This window comes from Asterias amurensis, chromosome 13, assembly GCF_032118995.1.
Source record: "Asterias amurensis chromosome 13, ASM3211899v1".
Taxonomy (NCBI): Eukaryota; Metazoa; Echinodermata; class Asteroidea; order Forcipulatida; family Asteriidae; genus Asterias; species Asterias amurensis.
Window position 1 is genome coordinate 20,233,935 of NC_092660.1, and position 21,795 is coordinate 20,255,729.

At 38.6% G+C, this 21,795-nt stretch overlaps 1 protein-coding gene across 3 annotated transcripts in view; it reads left to right on the forward strand.

Moving 5' to 3' along the window:
- Positions 1-363: 363 nt before the first annotated feature.
- LOC139945900 (probable ATP-dependent RNA helicase DDX4) overlaps positions 364-21,795 on the forward strand; it is a 28,318-nt gene continuing 6,886 nt past the window's right edge. Inside the window, exons 1-13 of one of the 3 annotated variants that reach the window (XM_071943402.1) lie at positions 364-792; positions 5,835-5,874; positions 6,791-6,816; positions 7,538-7,673; positions 8,066-8,167; positions 9,529-9,624; positions 11,090-11,161; positions 11,652-11,726; positions 15,775-15,876; positions 17,984-18,070; positions 19,564-19,686; positions 20,478-20,656; positions 21,236-21,520. In XM_071943402.1, coding sequence (XP_071799503.1) covers positions 748-792; positions 5,835-5,874; positions 6,791-6,816; positions 7,538-7,673; positions 8,066-8,167; positions 9,529-9,624; positions 11,090-11,161; positions 11,652-11,726; positions 15,775-15,876; positions 17,984-18,070; positions 19,564-19,686; positions 20,478-20,656; positions 21,236-21,520 — 1,368 coding nt within the window. In that variant the 5' untranslated portion in view covers positions 364-747. The remainder of the gene's footprint in view (positions 793-5,834; positions 5,875-6,790; positions 6,817-7,537; positions 7,674-8,065; positions 8,168-9,528; positions 9,625-11,089; positions 11,162-11,651; positions 11,727-15,774; positions 15,877-17,983; positions 18,071-19,563; positions 19,687-20,477; positions 20,657-21,235; positions 21,521-21,795) is intronic. The other 2 variants (XM_071943403.1, XM_071943406.1) reach the window with 2 other exon arrangements.

Sequence of the window (21,795 nt, forward strand, 5' to 3'; positions counted from 1 at the left end):
GCTTTTCTTGTAAAGTCATGTTGCAGAGGCTGCTTCCTTTCCCTCCAACTGAACGAGAACCACCCCCCCCCCATCCAACTTGGTGCTAAAAAAATAGAAATGCATGAGGAAATCACTTAAGAGAATTTTGATCACCCCACCTTTGTTTTGGTCAAGAGTCACGCCCACTTTAAAGTTAAAGTTCTTTTAACAGTATGGTATCGTCTTCAGAAATTATAACATTACAACAAAGTATCCGATGCGTCAGGGTATAAGGTACAGATCTCATTCCCGACCCATACATTAGTTATACATGTTATCTAAATAAAATAGACTGGCTCCGGACCACAACGCGCGGTAAATAGCACGTGCAAGAACCACATGTCCATTCAGATGACAGCAAGGAAGGGCAGAGCACGGTCCACCGACACTGCTGCTTGCAAAACTTGGCATTTAAATGCAGCAACTATTGTTTCTTTAACTGTCTTAATACATTGTTTTAAGCCTTTTTATAACTACAGACAGAAACTTATTTTTGTCAGAGCTTGTCCTTGCACTGGCAGCTTAAGCGTCTGTTTGAAGGTGACAGTTCGTTGAACTTTTGACGACGGAAGTTGGGATTGCACATTCAATTGCACATTGCATCGGCCACTCCGAGTTCTGAGTCGAGGTCGTGCAAGAACTTTTTCTCGTGAAAGTGTTCGAGCGAAAGCACACCAATACATTAATCTCCCGCTGTTTTGAGGGTTGCGTTGCCGTAGTTTCAAGATGTCAGACGACTGGGATGACGAAGTGTCAGGCAGCACAACAGTGGTAAGAGCAGAAATAACCAAATAATGTTTGTTTTGTCCTCCAATTATCGTCAGTGGCTCATGCACTCGCAATGAAAACAACATGTACGACGTCGTTGGCGCAGTCACTCGCTCATGAGAAATGTGCGCAACTTAACTGCAAACTTCCCGTATTTCATAAATAATTGAAAAAGTGAAGAACAAGAAGGCTAAATACGGAAACTTTTCAAAAAATTGACAACAAGAGGGCGCCTTGTTGTTGCAGAACTTGCATTTTATGGATAAGTTTCACCACATTTTCCCAGTTTGCTAGGTTGCTGAATTCTGCATTATGTGTAATATTCGATATTTGTAATATTTTGCAATTTAGCGTCATGTGGAATGAATCCATATGTTGAAAATTGCCACAGACCCAGGATATGAACAACTAGAATTAAGACCTTTGAAAATCTCATTCCTGTCAAGAATCGCTGAGATCAGTTGTGCGAAATGACCAACGGCATGATTACCAAGGTCACATGTGATCGCACAACGATCATGCATGCACAAACTTAAGCAGAACATGTCTTCAACCCTCAAGCGGAGAATGGACAATTTATATTGTCATGGTACTTATCAAAACGGTGTCAGCGGTATCAAAACGGAACTTTGCAGAACATAAAAAACTGTTGCTGTTGCAAATATGTTATGCTGCTTTCCCAAATAGTTTCATGCTATGACCAATAAGCGTCTGATCAAGAAAGCTGTGAGGTTGGATTTTCCTCTCATTTTCTGACAAAATTTACGGATAAATTAATTTTTGGAGTCAAGACTCTGAGAAGTCGCATAAAAAAAAAACATAGCCCGCTGAGAAAGAGATTGGTGGTAACCTGGTGCAATTACAGTACACTAAAGTTGTACCCAATAAATTTGTTATTCAGTATACATACGATACCAAAAACAAAATTTTGTTTGTCTTTTTATTTTGTATTACCGTAATTTTCGGATTATAAACCGCGGTTTATATGTTGATTTTGACATTTTTTTGAACTCCTGCGGTTTATTCTCCGGGCGGCTTGTAAGCCGACGTATAAATATTTAAGAGAAAAAACGGCATTTTTTAAAAGAAAGATCATTCGTAAACTATTCTAATAATAATGTTTTTTTTCTTCAACGAGAACAAAAACCTGCCTGCGTGATGACAAAATCATGTTGAAAATCCCACCACAATTGTATTCCGTGTTTCCTTTGTAAAACGTTTATCAACCGCCCGCAGCTCCCCCTCTCAGCGCAACTCGGGTTAGACTAGACTGGTGCCCGTCTATTTATCCTAGCGATCTCTACATGCTGACGTCAGACATTCAAGCTATACTCGTGTCTCAGCGAAATAGACTCGTCCCCTGTCTATTTATCCCACGATCTTTATACACTGACGTCAGACATCCAGGCTACACTCGTGTCAGCCAGCGGTTTCTTCAGGTCAACCACGCACAACGCAACAGCAGAATGGTGAATGGACGTACGCAAAGAACTATGCAGCGCCGGGGGTCAAACAAAACGTTTTCAAACCGCCCTGATTGTTGAGTCCAGTAACATTGGGAATTTTATTTCCAGGCGGCGCAACCTGTCGGCGAACATCGCTCAATAGGGTGCCCCCAACATCTGTTGTGCAATTTCGAGATTGAGCAGCGCAATTAACAGATTGCTAGCTTTACGAACTCGCATGTGTACATGTGCTTAATGTGCACGCTGCATGCAGGATACATTACTACACACACGCTACGTCCGTCTGCCCGTCCGTCCGTCGTTGCAATATCTGTTGTGGATCCTCTTTGTGGGACTACAATAAAAAGGGAGGGAGAAACAACCACTTTTCTTTAATTCCCTTATTGAAAGACCCATTTCAACCTTATTTCCCGTCTACTCCGATGTTTAATAAAAGTGAATCCCCTGTCCTTATGATTACGCAAACAATAAGGTAGCGCATTTTGTTTCATTACTACCGTTATACAATAAAAGTGAGGGAACAACTTTAGCCGTCCCCATTATTATTTCTTTTATATTTTATAAAAGAATTTTTTTAGGAGCTGTTTACATGTTTAAAAAATGTTCCTTTATACATTGTAAACAGAAACAACAGTCATAGACAACTCTCGTTTGTGTTGTGGTAGCCCTGAAAAGGACTGTTTGGTTTTGGTTTGTCTATTTTCTATTAAACAAAACGGAAGGCAAAGGATTCCTTGGATATAAATCTTCGCACTGTTTCTTTATCACTGCTTCTGCAGACGAATCCTATGTTGAAACGATAGTCAACGCACTGTCTGAAGTTAATTTTTATTGCAACACGATCTCACTTACCTACAAATAAAGTAGGATTTAACTTTGTCAATTTTTAAAACTGTTATTGGTTTTTTTCAGTATCACAATAATAAACGTATTTTCAGTTGTAACTTTCATCAATAATTATCCAACACAAACAATAATGTGGTCCTGCAAAGGGGGTGCTGCCAGCTTACAAAAAAATACTATCCTATAATAGATCATTTCAATTACGATCAATAGTGTAAACTTCAATACATTTCTACTCTAATTACGATGCAACTCCCACATTGCGGCAACTATACAAGACTGACTGATGTGCCGCCCGCCTGTCACTGCACATCGCCACAAAGAGGACCGCAAACAAGCACGGCCCCTTTGTGTGTGCGCATGCGGTGATTGGCCGTTTGATGATTGGCCGGTGATAGTTCCATTCATAAAATCTTGGCTAGACTTCGGACGGATCGAGTAGAGCGGCTGCCCATTGTACAACAAATAGCTTGAACGTCTGACCCACGCTTCGAGGCTCGGGGCCCAGTCTAATCAAACGTGGACAACTTTTGTCAACAGGGCGATGCGATGCAGGGCAAAGTTCAACTATTTCTCGGTGTGCGTTGTCGACCGATCTTTGATTCACGGACAGTTTGTTGCCAAAGAAGTTCACAAAACATGGTCAACACAACCGATCATCAAATCGCAAATTCTTGAAAAGGGTTGTTGATGGAAAAAAAGTATAACTCAGGACTGAGATAGTGTGAGATAAAAAAATCACCCGTAACGCGGCAGGTTTCCGTACTTCACTTCCGTGTTTTGAGGTTAGTTTTTTTCATTTTGGTCGCGGTTTATACGCCGCGCGGCATATACGCCGACACCTAAATATTTTTTTGTATATTTTGGGGAAGTGCGGTTTATACGCCGCGCGGTTTATAATCCGAAAATTACGGTACATGGTTTCTATATATCTTACATTTATTTTAAAACTAAAGGGTGGTTTTGTTTCTCCATCAGTTCACTGAATTGCTTTTTAATCAGTTTTGAAATGTTTATTCTCTTACTGTGTAAAATTCAATGTTTATCTGGCCACTGCAGACAAGACAATGTTTATATAAATTCTGAAGGTAAGGCATAATGTAAATAACAACTTGGATTAACCTGGTGTATGCACTATTGTTCAGGAGGCATGGGTTGAGGCCTTGCTCTCAGGGTGAAGGTTAAATGAATTTACAGTTTACTGCAAATTGTGTTATGTGCAGCATGAAAAGAACACTGCTAGCGCTAATCCTTCAACATGCAAAGTAACATTATTATATAATTGTTAATTTTGACCCTCTCTGTTAATGGATCCAGTCTTGCTGGAGCCAAGTTACAAAAATGACACATGCACTACCCACACCTTCCCACACCACAAGATCTTTCTGGGAATCTTGATGTTGGTTTTCAGAAGGTTTACATTCCTCTAAAACACAAACACTGTTCATTGGCTTCACAACGACAGCACATACAAACATGTGGCATGTGTAAATGCTTAAAGCATGGCATTATGCAACCCTCTATAACCCCACCCCCACCTCCTTAAATTACCCTACTCAATATTAAATCACAATGCTTTATGGGGTATGTGACCTGCCACCCTATGGTAATTTACATAATTACCCAGCTTGGTCTTCTTAAAAGATAATGGTGGTGGTGGTAATTGGTTCTGTCATTTTCCTGCTGTGGTTTGGCTCTGTTTATTGCATGTAACAACAGTGGCCCTACTGTCTGAGGGGTCACCACTGTCTGCAGTCAGCAAAGATTAGGGGTATCAGTTTCCAGACACCCAACCTGTTAAAGCCATTATACACTTTTGGTAAACAGCATTGTCCAAGTCCCACACTTTGTGTATCACAACTTATATATAAAATAACAATCCTGTGGAAATTTAGGCTCAATGGGACATTGGAGTCGGGAGAAAATAACGGGAAAACCCACTCCTGTTTTCGCGCGTTTCGCCGTGTCATGACATGTGTTTATAACAAATCCGTAATTCTCGTTAACGAGAATTTATATTGTTTTACCGTATTCTCAAAAAGTAAAGCATTTCATGGACTAATATTTCAAGAGAAGTCTTTCACCATTACCTTCTGTAAACCCTGTAAATTATTTGTAAATTTGTGAACTTTTTTTTTTTTTCTGTACCGAAAGGGTCCAATGGCTTTAAGTATGCAGTTTACAATAAACTTATTACAATAAACCAATTGTGTATTGACCCCCTAGTAAATGGACAAGTGTTTGAATGGGAGATTTGCTTGGAGCCTTGATTGGAGTAGACTTTCCTGATAAATTTATTGACCAGGAAGTGTACATTAGCTGAGAATAAATTCAACTTATTTGTGTGTGTTTTGTTGCCATTTAGCAGGTGTCTATGCTTTGTTTTTGCAAGGGCACCAAGGCATTTTCTCCTTGGTAAAGGGCACCCTATGAGAACTTGTAAATTTCCACTGAAGCATTTTACTCACAAAATATGCTCAAAATTACCTAGGAGTATAAAACGAGGGGGAAAAACACAGAAAAACCCCAGAAGAGACTTGTTTAAAAAGCAAAATAAAACAAATTTTTACAAATTCTAAAAAATATTGAATTTTTTGGTCCAGCTTTTATTTAACAGCCAAGCCAGTGTTTTCAGATGATGTGCAGAGTCCCCTGTTATCTGTAAACACTAGAATTCTACTTCCATGTTTTCAATAAATTCCATATTTAACATTTTCTTGTGTGTTATTTTGACAGGTTGGCTCTACATTTACCAATGGAGGTTCTAATGGCTTAGGTAAGAGACTACTTTTCAACTGATTGATGCAATGTAGGTTAATGTTTTGGATGAAACGTTCATATGTTGTACATAAAAAATTTCCCTGGTGTCAGGAAAAGTTCAGGACCCTAAGGCTAGCATCTTTTTAGAAGCATTTTACATTGCTGGGTGTTCAAATCATCAGGCAATCATCAATCAGAACACGCAGACAGATTTTTTTTTTTTTTTGAATAATTTAATTCCAATCCTCTTGTATTTGATGGGCGTTGCCAGTCTTTCCATAAATGTTTACCCCCAAATCAATTGAAGCATTACATACAGTCGGTAGTCAGAGCAATTCAAAAGCAGTCACTTGTGAAGAAGTCTAGCAAATGACTTTGAATTTGGGACATATATCTATCTGGCAAATGACTTATTGTACCTTGCACGGTCTAGTGAGTATTCAGGGGCATTGTTCAGTTACTGTGAGTTGAATTACAGGGACGCGCCACTTTTGGTTCTATATTTTGAAAACTTATAGACAGTCAATCATGTGGAAAAAATACCTAAATAGTGGTTTGCTCATCGCTGGCAATCCCAATGGTAGTTTTAAAGGCTTCCAGGCCTGTGTTCTTCGTGGGGGGGGGGGGGGGAACAAGTTTAGTTTATTTATTTCTCATCGAACATGACATTTCTGGCAAAATTATTTCATGGGATGTTTTCTACTATCAATACCATTAGACTGTGTATAAGTTTGATGTAAATCCAGTCTTGACGATTGTTTTCTTACATATTCTGTAATATCCCTTCAAATGACACAGTTAAAACTGTAAATGACATTGTTTAAGCAGATGGTCTTTACAAATACTTTGTATTAGGTTTTATTTTTTATTTTCTTACTTTGTATTGTCACGGCATTAATCATTTCCACTATTTTTTATTTCCAATCCCTCAGGAGGTGCAAGCAAATGGCAGCCATCTGTAAGTTCAAAGTTCAAATTTCTCTAACCTGTGTGTTTGTGTCCCAATCCCTACCAAAGTTACACACTGTCAATACAAATTTAAATCTGTACTGTAAACTTCAGTTTACAATGCAATTATGTCCTTGTGGGGGGGGGGGCCTTGTGAAATAAAAACTGGACTACTGTCCCAAGGCTAGTAGTTTTGGCATTGGGCCAGTTTACTCATGACTGGTCAAATCCAGCAGTCTTGTGTTTTCGTTGACTGTTGACTTTCAATTCAGTCTGATAATTATCAGAAGAGTTCCTGTCCATAACGCATAGTACAAAATCAAATAGATCCTCTCTCTCCGAATACTCAAATTCTAATGTTGAACTGTGATGGTATTTTTATTTATTTTTCATTTCAATTCTAGTCAATACTGTTCCAACAAATTCTTGTTATTTTATGCATATACACCAAGTGAGAAAACTGGACTTAGACAATTACCAATAGTGTCCGCTGTCTTTAATTCAAGAAATAATGTGCTACGTAGTATTTCCAGAGTGAAGTTGCCAATAAAGTACCAAGCTTTCACTGTAAAGGTCCTCAATTCTCCTTAAAAATCTTGGAAAATTATCAGTTAACTATTTTGTTTTATTACCAGAAAAAGATATAAAAAGACAAAGATTTGCTTGCTAAGCATGTAACTTACATAGCTAATCTCTAATGATGAAATACAATGGTTTATTGTTTTCTGCAGGGAGCTGCTCCAAGTGGTGGAAGCGCTGGAAGAGGGCGGGGCAGAGGAAGTGGGGGGTTCCTCAGCTCAGCAGGAGCCGGTGGCTTTGGTAGTACAGAACCTAAAGTAGGAGGTGGCTTCAGAAGTTCAACTACAGGTAGGGACAAGTCAATACAAATCAAGGAGGATAATATGTTGAGTTGTGAACCTCCTTTTTTCACTCGCATTAAAATGCCTCAAGATTGTTTTGGTATTTAAAGGGCTAGACTGTTATTATGTTTGGACGGAGAGCCTTGTTATGAAAGAAGTAAAGTTGCACAAATGAAAACATAACCTACATTTGTTATTATGAGATGCAGGGTTGTTTTGTCTCTTTGACTAAGTAGAGAAATAAACACATTTATTCAGTTTTAAAGATTGTGTATTTTGTTTGTTAAAAAAACAATTTCATAATCTTGATACCCCTTTTTGACATGCAACATTAACAAATTGTTGGGCTTGACATGCATCCACAAATTCTTTTGAGTGTATTTTGTTTTCTTATATCAGCAGAGACCAATGGCTTCAATGGGAGAGGTGATGCTAGCTCAGGGTTTGGAGGCTCTAAAGGTCGCAGTGGTGGCTTTGGAGGTGGTGGCGGCGGTGGTGGTGGTGAGTGCCCTTTGAACCCAACTATTTTGTAAAAGATTTGTTACACGAGGTGCATGATGGTCTAGATAATGACTAAATGTGTCATTTTCTAGATCGGGTCCAATTGTATAGAGGTTTCCTGTAAAGCACAAAGCACAGATAAGCATAATCTAGAATAAGTTTATTGGCCAAGATACCATACTTCACCATTTGTATTCATTCTTAGTATGAACAGTTTAAGCAATGTTTTCTGCTTGAAAAAAAATAAAGCATAGCATGCGCAAAATCGTATTTGTAAAGTAATTCATATTCAGGGTAGAAACTGCCAAACAAATAAGCAACTGGTTGATACATGTTGCTTTCAAAATGCTCCTTTTCGTGTACCAAGTATTTTAAAGGCACTGTACACGTTTAATAATTGTCAAAGACCAGTGTTCTCACTTAGTGTATCCCATCATAAGCATAAAATAACAAGTCTGTGAAAATTTTGGCTCAAGCGGTCATCAAAGTTGCGTGAAAATGATGAAAGAAAAAACACCCTTGTTGGACGAATTTGTGTGCTTTCAGATAGGAATAAAAGACTTCTAGCTAGAAGTCTTTTATTATTTAAGTGAGAAAATACCTCTTTCTCAAAAACTACGTTACTTCAGAGGGAGTCGTTTCCCACAATGTTTTATACTATCAACAGATCTCCAATACTCGTTACCAAGTCAGTTTTTAAGTTAATATTTGTTTTGAGTAATTACCAAACGTGTACCTTCCTTTTAAAGGAACACGTTGCCTTGGATCGGTCGAGTTGGTCTTTGAAAAGCGTTTGTAACCGTTTTTTATAAAATGCATATGGGTAGAAAGATGTTGTAAAAGTAGAATACAATGATCCACACAAACATGCCTCGAAATTGCGTGGTTTTCCTTTTACCTTGTCGACTAACACGTCGGCCATTTATGGGGGTCAAAATTTTGACTCCCATAAATGGCCGACCATGTTAGTTCGCACAGTAGAAGGAAAACCACGCAATTTCGAGGCAAACTTGTGTGGATCATTGTATTCTACTTTTAAAACATCTTTCCAACCATATGCATTTTATAGAAAACGGTTACAAACGCTTTTGTTTTGACCAACTCGTCCGATCCAAGGCAACGTGTTCCTTTAATGGGTAAACATCAATGATTTTGATTAGGGCTGGATTTGATATGTTAGCCTACTGAGCTGCACCCCTCTACAAAAAAACAAAATTAAAGAGTTACAAACTTAATGATTGTTTACAACAAGTTGGGTCAGTTTTCGCTAGTGTATGCTTCGTTTTTATGCAAGGGCGCCAAGACATTTTCTTCTTAGTAAAGGGCACCCTATGACAAAATGCTTTGTTATTCTTCTTTAGGCGGTGAGTGTTATAAATGCCACGAGACGGGACACTTCGCGAGAGAATGCCCAAACGCAGATGCCAGTGGAGGTGGCAGAAGTGGTGGCGGAGGAGGTATGGATTGCTTATTAACATATTACAAGTCAATGGTCAATTGCGGGTTAGATTTGAATAATGTCAGGTACAATGACTTGCTTAGTCACAAGTTATGGCTTAAATTTGAATTCCTTGGACTATTCGAGACAGTTGCTATATCACATGATTAGTAGGCCTGGGCGAATAATTCGAATATCCGGTTAATGGCGAATAGGTTTTCCTATCCGTAACCGCGAATGCCTTTTTTTTCTTAACCGGATATCCGCATAGGGCGCGAATAGCTATTTATAAACCGGATAGTTCTGTAATTACAACCAAGTAACCGGATATTCTTTAATATCCGAATATCCGCGGACGTCGGGCGACAACTGACATGAATGTTTTGTCTGAATCCTAATGAAACTTCTATTAAGACAGCATAAAACAGCATAAATTAAGTATTTAACTATGCTCACCTCCGTGAAGAGTCAAAACAATGACATTTCTGACGTAATTTGTTCAAAGATTACAAAAGTTTTCCTTCACGTAGAGTCATCCACGATCAAAAGAAAAAGCAAATCGCCGTCTTTAAATTAGATCCGGTCATTTTTATGAATGAACCGAGTGACACTGATAGTTCTGTAATTACAACCAAGTAACCGGATATTCTTTAATATCCGAATATCCGCGGACGTCGGGCGACAACTGACATGAATGTTTTGTCTGAATCCTAATGAAACTTCTATTAAGACAGCATAAAACAGCATAAATTAAGTATTTAACTATGCTCACCTCCGTGAAGAGTCAAAACAATGACATTTCTGACGTAATTTGTTCAAAGATTACAAAAGTTTTCCTTCACGTAGAGTCATCCACGATCAAAAGAAAAAGCAAATCGCCGTCTTTAAATTAGATCCGGTCATTTTTATGAATGAACCGAGTGACACTGTCTTAAACTAATATCAATCCGCCCAGAAGATCTCATTCACGAACGAACAGCGCCCTCTAGCGACAAAAAAAAATATTTTTCTAAATATTTTTTTATTTTTATTTTTTTTATAGCGCCCTCTAGCGGCGAAAAAAACTATTCGAATATCCGGTTAATTTCGGATAGTTGGCCAGCGGTATCCGAATAACAAAATTTCACTATTCGCCCAGCACTAATGATTAGGGGCAAGCTTTTGCTTAGTTATTTAAGAGATGGTGGATACCCATGCACAGTTAAATAATGTGTTAACATTTAAATAATGGTGCAAAAGTTTCCTCATTAGGTTGTTGCTATAAAAAAAAAGCATGCCTCGAACCATTTGACATTGCAACTGTCTCTACAGTCTGAGGAATTCAAATGTAAGCGCTGACCTCTGACTTAACTGGCCGAGCTGATTGGATTGATCAGTAGGATAGAACTTCATCTGCTGAGGTACCAGCTTAGCTTTAACTTCTTCATGCTTGTTGTTTGAGACTGGGTGTTTGTAAATTAATCACATATTCTTTTGCTTTTCAGGTGGTGAGTGTTATAAATGCCATGAAACCGGCCACTTCGCCAGAGAATGTCCAAACTCAGAGTCCAAAGGAGGTGCAGTTCACTTTCTTTAAATTGTTTTTAATTTATTTGTTTGGGTTTGGTTACTTTTTATACAACACAAAACATGAATGTCCACAGATTTACATTAATCTTACACAGTTTCAAGATATTGTTGGTTCCCTTTAAATATTACTTGCTGAGCTTTCGTTTTTTTGTGGTGTTTTTTATGGTAAAAAAAAAAAAAAAGTTTTAGTCTCTGTGAGATGAAACTTATTTTAACATGTACACCGTACTTATGGACTCTCCTGAAAACATTGCTCTATGATTTCACCTTTTTTTCTCTCAAAAACTTGACGACTATATGAAGCTGAAGCTTCATAAACTATGTAACATACATTTTCATTCAAATTGAGTAGGGATTCATGTCATGGCCAAAACCTTGATCTACTAAAGGTTTCATAACCTTTTAAATTCTATGTACCTCGCAGTGGAGAGTCTACCTGCAATAACAACCATTAATTTGTTGTCGTTTTTCTTTCAGGGAGCAATGAATGCTACAAATGTCACGAGGAAGGACATATGGCGAGGGATTGCCCCAACTCAGAATCTAAAGGAGGTAAAGTCTGTTCTTATCAAGTAGTGGCCCTTGATTACCATTGATTATTATTGATTGGTTGATTGGTTGGTTGATTGATTGATTGATTGATTGATTGATTGATTGATTGATTGATTGATTGATTGATTGATTGATTGATATTAAAAGAAAAATTGATTGATTGATATTGATAGGTTGGTCAATATTGATAGATTGGTCAATATTGATTGATTGATCAATGTAGATTGGTTGACCAATATAGATTGATTTTTTGCCTGTTAATTTTAAACTGACTGTTTGATAGTGTTAATATTTTTAGCTAACTTACCCTAACCCCCTTTTTATAATGGTTGGTACATCATCGGTCTTGAAAATAGTACATTCATTGAACTATAACAGTCACTACATGATGAACACACATTGAAATGATCAGCAAGTATGCCTGCAAAACTACAATCAAATATTTCCCCATCCTTTTCTCAAAATGAGGTCACATCAAGGAACAGTCTTGTTATTGGTCATCTTTTTCAAGACTTTTTGATTTTTTTTTTTTTTTTCGATTTGCCTGGTGAATTTTTTCAATAAAACTGAAATAAAATTTGATGAAAGAAGTTGAATTCCAATGCTGTACCACACCTTTACCATTGTTTTAACATTGCAACCCATTTTAACCACATTGCAATCACATGTTTGGTGCGTAGAACCTCCACTGACTCAATTTGGTTGTGGTGTGCTGTCGTGTGATATGGTGTGGGTGTAAAAGCACACCTCAAAATTGGACTCTCAGAATGGCACAACCAAGATTTATGGTGGGTCATGAATTGGGTCAGTCATCCATATTAACAACCCTTAAGCCTGGTTAATTAAAAGTTGAGGTAAAAGCGAAGACGAAGCATACTGTTGGGTCATGTTCACTAATGTTGCTTTCCTAGTGTGACCTGAGAACATTGCAGGGGTCGAAATTAACTACATTTTCAAGGTAGCCCACAGGGCTAGTAACCCTGAATTTTTACTAGCCCTGAATAAATTTCAGTAGCCCTGGCTGGATTTTTGTTTCCTTCTTTATTGCATTGATTTAATTGTTTTCATATACTAGGCGCCGAGCTAACATTATGTTGACAAAAACCAAACAATGACCATACCCTTTCATTGTAGAAAAGATTAGAATAAAATAATTTTAAAAAACAGTCTATACTCACAAAATTTTTTTTTTTTGAAGGAGGTTTAACTCCTTCCAAAAAACGCCACATAATGCCGACATCAGACCTGCCAACCTTGTCTTTTATTGTTTGAGTACCACATAGCGCAGCCGCATAAATCAGAAGCCCAGTGCACAGCGGCATAACCCAGAAGCCCAACTACTTGTACTGTTGTCGGCACAATGCTAACAGTCAGTCCGAAAACCGGGAAAAAGAAGAACAAATCGGAGGGGAAAACAAATATAAAAAAATTGGACTTTGAAAAAAAAAAAAACTATAAAAATATTTTCCGGCAAAAATATTCCTCAGACAAAATGTATAGTGGGCAGGGAAAAAAAATCCCTGTGAGGCACGCCCCCGAAATTCCTCAGACTTTATCCCAATGTTGGGCCAACATAGTCTGGTTCCCAGACCCAAAAATCTCCGACTAGGCTCTGTCGAATTTAGGGTCCGGTATCACCCAAAATCAAGTGACCAAAAAGGAGGAATTCCTCCTTTTTCGAAGTTATCCGAAATGTTCCGAACGTGTTGTCGTCAACATTCGGACAGTATCGTTGATGGTCGGACATTTCCGGGTGTCTATGGTTGCATTGTAAACAGAATCCATGGAATCATAATGTCAGTCATAATGTCAGTCCTGTTTCTGTCGGCCGTAGATCCAGGAGTTTTTGAAAAAAAAGGGTTTTTTTACCGCGAAATAGTAATAAGCGGTGGTATCCGGCTTGTTGTTTTGACGTCTAAGGACGATACCATTACACTGCAGGGGTAAGTTCTAAGGGCTCAGCCTCAGTTGTATTGTTTTCTTTTCTGCTGCTGGTTTTTTGTTATTGTAAATAATTTTTTGAAGTAACAAGGGGAGATTAAAAAAAAAAAAAATTTCAACTCCATGAGAGGGCACACACCCTGATCATCTTGCATTTTGTATTACCCCTGCGGTATAATGGTATCTATATCGTCCAGGTACGTCGAAAGACAACATGGCGGATGCTACCGTTCGTTTATAATTCGGGGTAAAAAACACATTTTTTTACAGTTAAAAATACAATTTTTCAACAGTTTGAAGGTGATTTAGATTCATATGACTCTTGTACATATATTTAATTGTGTCGTGAGTTGTCGGTATTTAGTGCGACCCTTCCGATCAGGTGCAGACATGGTTTCCCTGGAGATGACCCCCGACCCTGACAAGTTGCGTCATGCTCTATTTTTAACCGTGGGTGATACCTGACCTAAGATTTTTAACAAGAGACGTCAAGGAATCTTTGGTCAGGGAACCAGACTAGGGCCAACACTGTTCAGAGCAAAACATTCCTCAAGAAAAATACGGCGATGCCGAACACGTGCGTTGTGTGCACATACATCCATGCATACGGCTATATTTTATGTACTGTACCAGATTGACCAAAACTGGATTGCGCCATTCCCACTCCCTCTGTTACGCATTGGTTTATTCGTTTTCCAGCGGGAGTTAGAATTTAAAATATAATTCTAAGCACAACCTCTTTTTTATCGAAGCGCATAATGATCACTCAGATGCAGGGTGTCTTTGTTTGGTTGTTTTTGCACTTGGGGTCGAACGAATGACATTTGAAGAAATTGAGAACAAAATTGTCCGTTCGTGTCGCGGACGTTACGTTAGTACAATCAACCGGTTAACCAGGCGATGCGTCGTTTTTGTGTGTGCGTGAGTGTACTGTACGTAATGTAAGTATAGTTATTTACTGCAGGCAACATGATGAGACTCAGGACTTACCCTTCTTGTTATATGACAGCGCTAGCGGGAGGGTGATCTGATATCAAAATATTTATTATCGCCCGATAACGAAATAAAAACAAGAGAAAATTCTACAACTTATTGTTAACACAGAAATATTTATGTTTGTTAAGATGTGAATTTGCTTTATTTTTCCACTAGCCCGCCGGGCTACTAAAACTGGGGGAAACGGTAGCCCGGCTGTCAAACTGGTAGTCCCGGGCTAGCGGGCTACCGGCAATTTCGACCCCTGCATTGGTCATGTACTTATGGCCTTCATTTAATTCCCATTTAACCACGCACCCCTGCCCCTGCCCCCCCCCCCCCAACTCCATTTGTTTATAATGTTTTTACTATTCTGTGTTTAATAAACTAATCATACAAATTATGAACATTTTATTAACTTCACTTTTAATTTACACGTTTTACTTTTTTTTTCTCAACAAGCACCTAAACATTTTCTGTTAAAGGTAATGTTTGTCTTTGGTTTTTTGAACCGTTCAGTTGTTATAATCCTACATACGTATAGATATAGGCCTATTGACCCGTTGCACGCACGACACACGCGGCGACTGTGCCATGCTTACCATTGTTGGTTGGCAATAGGTTTACGAGTAAACGCTGCGTCGCCTTAAATACGCACTTCACTGAATAACAAACAGTGACGTTGCCAACCAATATGGCGCATCCAAGATAATTCTTATTATGACGTCAGGTGAATTGGGTCAATACACTAAAACCAACTTGTGAAAATTTCAAAAGATGGTCAAACTTTTGAGAAAACGCCTAAAATTTGGAGGGGTTATATCTATGCATGAAAAGTTAACGGCATTTGGAATACACAACATGAGAGACGTTATTGTCAGTTATGCTTCTCAGATTCATTTTTTTTTTTTTTTTTTTTGGGGGGGGGGATAAAAACTGATACATTTTGTCCATAACTACATTACTTCAAAGTGAAATGAGTCTCAGAGTGCTTTATACTATTGAAAGCTGCTGTACTTCTGACCAAGTAAGTTTTTATTGCCATATACTTTAAAGGTAATTACCAAAGGTATACCATGCCTTTTAAGAGTGTACATACAATTGTAAATATGTATTTGCTCACTTCTTGAAGGCAGGCAAGGTCTGCGCTTTAAGCCTAGAAAGCCTGGACCTGCATGGAGAGTTACCTCTCTGTTGGGACGTGGTGGTGGTCTTGGTATCGGTAGGGGCCGTGGTAAGTCTAACTCAACCCACAACAACATCATTCATACCTGTTGCTTGCATAAAAAGTAACTGCAGAATGTACACCCTCTGCGTGAAAATAAAGAATGGCTGCTGTTTCTGTTTACAGTCAAAGGTTCAAAGGCTGGAGTTTTTATTTTGTTATTTAGATTTTGTTTAGTTGGTTAATTTATTTGCTGCATTAGTACTCAAACCTTACCCATTATTAGTCCAATGTATTGCTGTAAGTTGTATCCCTCTGGAGCCCTTTTAAGTTCACATATAGAGTCTATTCTGGCTCAGTTAAATATCGTACCTACCTTAACTATACTTGTTAAGGTTAGTCCAATTGTGTTTTTGTTTGTCTGGGTATACTTACCACAAGCTTTGACTTTTTCTGGTTCTTCCCCCATATTGGAATCTCCTCGTACTGCTCTTTGCTTTAAGCAATTACTGCTCTTTGCTCTAAGCAATATACTGATCTTTGCTCTAAGCAATATACTGATCTTTGTTCTAAGCAATATACTGATCTTTGCTCTAAGCAATATACTGATCTTTGCTCTAAGCAATATACTGATCTTTGCTCTAAGCAATATACTGCTCTTTGCTGTAATATATATAGATGGGACCAAAGTGACCCCAACAATGTGCTGTGTACAAATGTTTTTTTTTTAAGTAGGACCAATATTCGGTTAGCCAATATGCACTCCAGAAATTGGGTCAATTTGATTGGCATGCGACACTGCTAGGGGGTAATATTGAATTGAATTGAATTGAATGGTTTATTCGTCAGGTATATAAAAATACATGAAATTAACAATCCTATTGTACAGCAACATATAAAATATTAAAATGTAAAATTGCACTATAATGCTCTATATTACTAGACCCTGCTATTGTGTGGAGCTCCTTCTAACAAATTTCTGGTTAGATCTGGAAAAAGAAATTGCACTTAGCAAGGCTGCACTCTTTCCTGCTGTAGTGATGGTGTTGTATCTCTATCTATTGGGCTGCATACTTTCCTGCTTTCACAGCTTTAGGGATTGTGTTGTTCAGTCTGGTGTTGTTTCTACATCTACAATCCCTGTTTCCCTGCTCAATGTTGTAAACCCCAGCTGGAGTGGGGACTGCAGACTGGTGCCCAAAGATATATGCAGGGATTATAGCTGGCTGTACACTTTCCTGCTGCTAGGTTATGTTGCTCTCTTGGGATGCATGTAAGGGTTATGGTTAATGCTGCACTTTGTGAATGTTCCAGGAAGATATTAAGAGCTTATAAGAAGTGCGCAGTATTAGTAGTTGGTTATTATATGCGAGCAAACTTAAGGCTGTAACACGGCGGAGATACCCTGAATAAAACATGTTCACCTTTTCGGGCTTATACCCTTAGTATACTTCACCCGAAACCCCTTCAGAATATTGCGCTCAATAAAGCTTTTTTGTTTCCGAGCCTCCAAATGAAGACGAACCAGTTCACGTCCAGCTGCGGGCACGCCAGAAACGCGAATGATTTGAATCATGCGCCCTCTTTGTTCACAGCGGTGCAAATAGTATTTGTAATTGGTTATTTTATGTTTTTTCATTTCAAACTAACATGTCATCCACTCGCCTAACAGTAACCTTTTTTTTAATTTAATAGCAATATATTTATTTTGAAGGGGAAAAAATGAGTATTAAAAAAACCCAGGGGAATTTACCCTATTTTTTACTGCATGAGGGTGCTTTAAATAATTTTGTTCTTGCATCATAAACACAGATTTATCTCATTTCATCTGACAATATTGTTTTCATACGAATCAGAGCTATCCCCCATGCACAGGTTAGCGTATCGGGCAATAACGGAGCTGCCAACTCGCCCAGATTCTGCTGAAAGTTCCCTGAAAATAAACAATCGTTCAATGCTATGATGAACAAATTTGGGAACCTCCCTGATTACCGAAACTGTTTTCCTATTATCTTCAATGTAATTATAGATATCTCCCTGATTGTTGGACAAATGCTCCCAAATGATTGCAATATGCGAATGTTGGCAGCTCTGCAATACGCACAGATTCATGCCGATCTGCCAATTTTCAAAACTACGATACTTATAGTCATTCTGCTGTGATTGATATTTACAGGCGGCAGTGGTGCGTGCTTCAAATGTCAAGAGACTGGACATATGGCCAGAGATTGTCCAAATGCTGAAGCCAATCCAGACGGAGAAGGTTAGTGTCTATTCTATGGTTTCATTTCCAGTTTGTAACAATACATTTAACTGTTTTTTAATATAAACCACAAGGGCAACTGACTGGGTAAATTTGGTAATGATTTTGGGGTTGAACAAAGAATTGACTAGAGTGGGATTCGAACCAACGACCTCCGGATTAACGTGCCGGCACGTTAATCCGGAGGTCGTTTTCATTTACAAATTTACCCAGTCAGTTTCCCTTGTGGTTTATATTGATATCTGAAACAAAAAGTTGCATCCCCTTAAGGTGATCCCCTAGCTGCCGCTTCCCAGGTTGTATCCTAATTTGGATGTGATCCCTGGCTACACGGCAGTTAACGGTTGTATGGCTTCTGACTGGCACCCCCGAACAAAGATATTGACAAAATAGGGACACCGTCAATATAGGGCTAGATAGCTCAGTTGGTAGAGCGCCGGCACGTTAATCCGGAGGTCGTTGGTTCGAATCCCACTCTAGTCAATTCTTTGTTCAACCCTAAAATCATTTAACTGTTTTTTATTACAGAACAACAGGTACTAGGAAAGTTTTCCCATTCTAGTTTTTTGTTGATTTTGCTGAATGTGAGCGGAAGGCAATGAAGGTTGCATTGGTTGTTCCATCAGGACTATTTATAACTTGCGCTCCAATTGACATACACTACTGAACAAAGAAAGACATTGTATTATAGGAAGTGAACGAACAATGTAGCTAGAAATGGATTATGACATCTCAATCTTTTGGCTGAGATCTTGGTCTTTCAGTTCTCACATCAATCTTTTTTCCCTCTGTTTTTTTTCTACTAATTTGTACATTCAGACCCATTGTTTAGTCACTGCTTCACTCTGTTTCTCAACCCAGATTCAAAATGACAAGTACAACCCCCAAATCCATATTGGGTACATGTTTTCCTTGAACTTATGAGTATTGATGTTGGATGATATCCATAGGCATTTGTCCTTCTCTTTCAACTTAGCATTCTGCTTTCTGCCTGTCATTCACTTTGTCGACCAGGGCCAACCACCAGGTTTTTTTGACATTCTCTGTGTTCAATATGATAATGAAGCTGGTTAAAGCCATTATACACTTTCGGGAAAAAGAAATAAAAAAAAAAGTTCATACATTCACAAATTTATAGGGTTTACAGAAGGTAATGGTGAAAGACTTCTCTTAAAATATTATTTAATGAAGTGCGTTACTTTTTGAGAAAACATTAAAACAATATCAATTCTCGATAGCAAGAACTACAGATTTATTTTTAACACATGTCATGACGCGAGGAAACATGCGGAAACAAAGGTGGGTTTCCCGTTGTTTTACCTAGAAGTTGTGTTACACGGAGTGTTGGCATTGGACAATACTGTTTACTGAAATTGTCCAACGGCTTTAGTGGACTGCTTCCCTCCCAACCTCACGTTTGGATCATTAGTAATACGATAGGATGAATATTAAGTGCAGCAGTCTCACGTTGTTGAATTGATACTTCCTTTCAGCTCGGCCACCCCCTTCAACCTACGTTCCCCCTGAGCCTTCCCAGGATGAGAGTGAGTCATATGAATTCATGCAACGTGGAATCAACTTTGACAAGTATTATGATATCCCAGTTGAAGTCACAGGTATGTTGTGTAATTTATAGAATAATAGTATAATAATAAACTGTTTTTATGTAGCGCTTTTCATACCCTATGGTTGTCCCAAAGCGCTTCACATTATTAACCCCTGGCCACTGGGCCTTAATTCACTCCTTAAACCATCTCAGCTCCATGTGGAGTATACAGCCTTGTGCAACAAATGCGCTACTCGGCTAAATCAATCACAAGAACCATCTCTGCCCTCACAGGTACCCATTTACCTCTGGTTGGAGAGAAGCAATTACAGTTAAGTGTCTTTCTCAGGGACACAAGTGTCGCAACTGGGATTTGGTCTCTACCAAGCTGTGCGCAGTGGGAATAGGTTCATTGTAAGGGCCTTTTGACAACTTTTCCAGGTAACTTGGAGGTAACCAACTGCAGTGCATGCTTAAAGATCACTTCAGTAGCACATGAGTCATTTTTCAAATAATGTCTTATGATCCAAAAGAAAAATAGGTTAACATTGTTATGTGAATGGCTTTTCTTCTTGGAGAAGTGGGCCATGTGACACAGGTCTAATATCGACAGTAACAAAAACGATAAAAAGAGCAATAAAAACAAAATCTGGAACTTTTATTTCCAGCAATAATAATAAGTGCACCAATGTCCAAACTTCTATCAGCAAATGCTAACATTTATGTAAAGAGCCAGTTAAGAAGTTGTTAATAAGTGGCTAAAGCCAATATTCAGGATTTGAGAAGTTACGGGTCTAGACATAAGCAAGGCATTTTTGCAGAAATGTTTAACAAAACAGTCTAACTTGTATTTTGCTGCAGGTCGTGAGCCACCTAAATGTATAAACAGCTTTGACGAGGCCCAGTTGTCACCTGAAGTTAGGAAAAATGTGATCAAGGCTAAGTACGACAGACCCACGCCTGTACAGAAGTATGGTATCCCAATTATCAACAGTGGTAGAGACCTGATGGCATGTGCTCAGACTGGCTCAGGAAAAACAGTGAGTAGCAAGTCTATTGTGTTTTTGATTTTTGTTGGAAACCTTTGGTCAACATTTGCACGGCTTGAAAGTGTGAAGTTTAAGTGTCAAATTATCCCTCCCCCCCCCCCAATAAAGTTATTGACGATAAAGATAGCTGAGTTGGTAGAACACTGGCAAGTTAATCCGTGGAGGGGGAGTTCAAGTCCCGCTAAGTTTTCTTTGTTCAACCTAAAATAGTTTGGAAACAAAATTGTGAAAGACCACCATTAAATAGTGGTAATAAATAGAACGCATTTTAAAATTCATGAACAAATCTTAAAACACTCATGTCCCTCGAGTAAAAAAAACCCACAATTTTATAGAAAAACCCATTTTAAAGAAAAGGCGATCAAGATTTTCCATTGGGTGAAAAATTTAATGTCTAATAACTAATTGCCTGATTTAAGACTCGGTGAAGAAGAAGCTTCCAGGAGCTTTTTACTTCAATAACTACAGGAGTTACATGTAGTTACCAAAGGGTGTAACACCCTCATTTCAACAAATCCCCTGTTAAAAAGTTAAGATTTTAAAAATAGAGCACTTTTCTTCCACTTTCAGGCTGCTTTCCTTCTACCCATCATCACTGGCATGCTGAATAATGGAATCACAGGCAGCTCCTTCTCAGATTTCCAAGAACCCCAATGCATCATCGTCTCTCCAACTCGTGAGCTGACTAGCCAGATCTACAAGGAGGCTTATAAGTTTGCCAGAAACACCATCCTACGCCCTGTGGTTATCTACGGTGGTACCAGCGTGAGTCATCAACTGAAGGAGGTAGAGAGGGGATGTCACCTCCTAGTGGCTACCCCTGGACGCCTCATGGACTTCATCAACAGAGGAAAGGTAGGCTTGATGTGGAGTGTCATCTCAGTTGAAATAGTTTGATTGAAAGTATAACAACACTCCCTACTGGAAACAGCTCTAAAATTAATGTAACATCAATTGATGTGTGTTTATGTTTGGTGCCTACTGCCTAAATTCTCTAAAATCAAGCAATATGTGGATGTCTGAGGTGCCTTCATCCTCGTCTTTCAGAATCTACCTGACCCTTCTGTTGTTAAATTTCAAAGCCTTGGAAATCTTTAAAGGGGCACCAAGGTCGGGGCCTAATTCCAAGG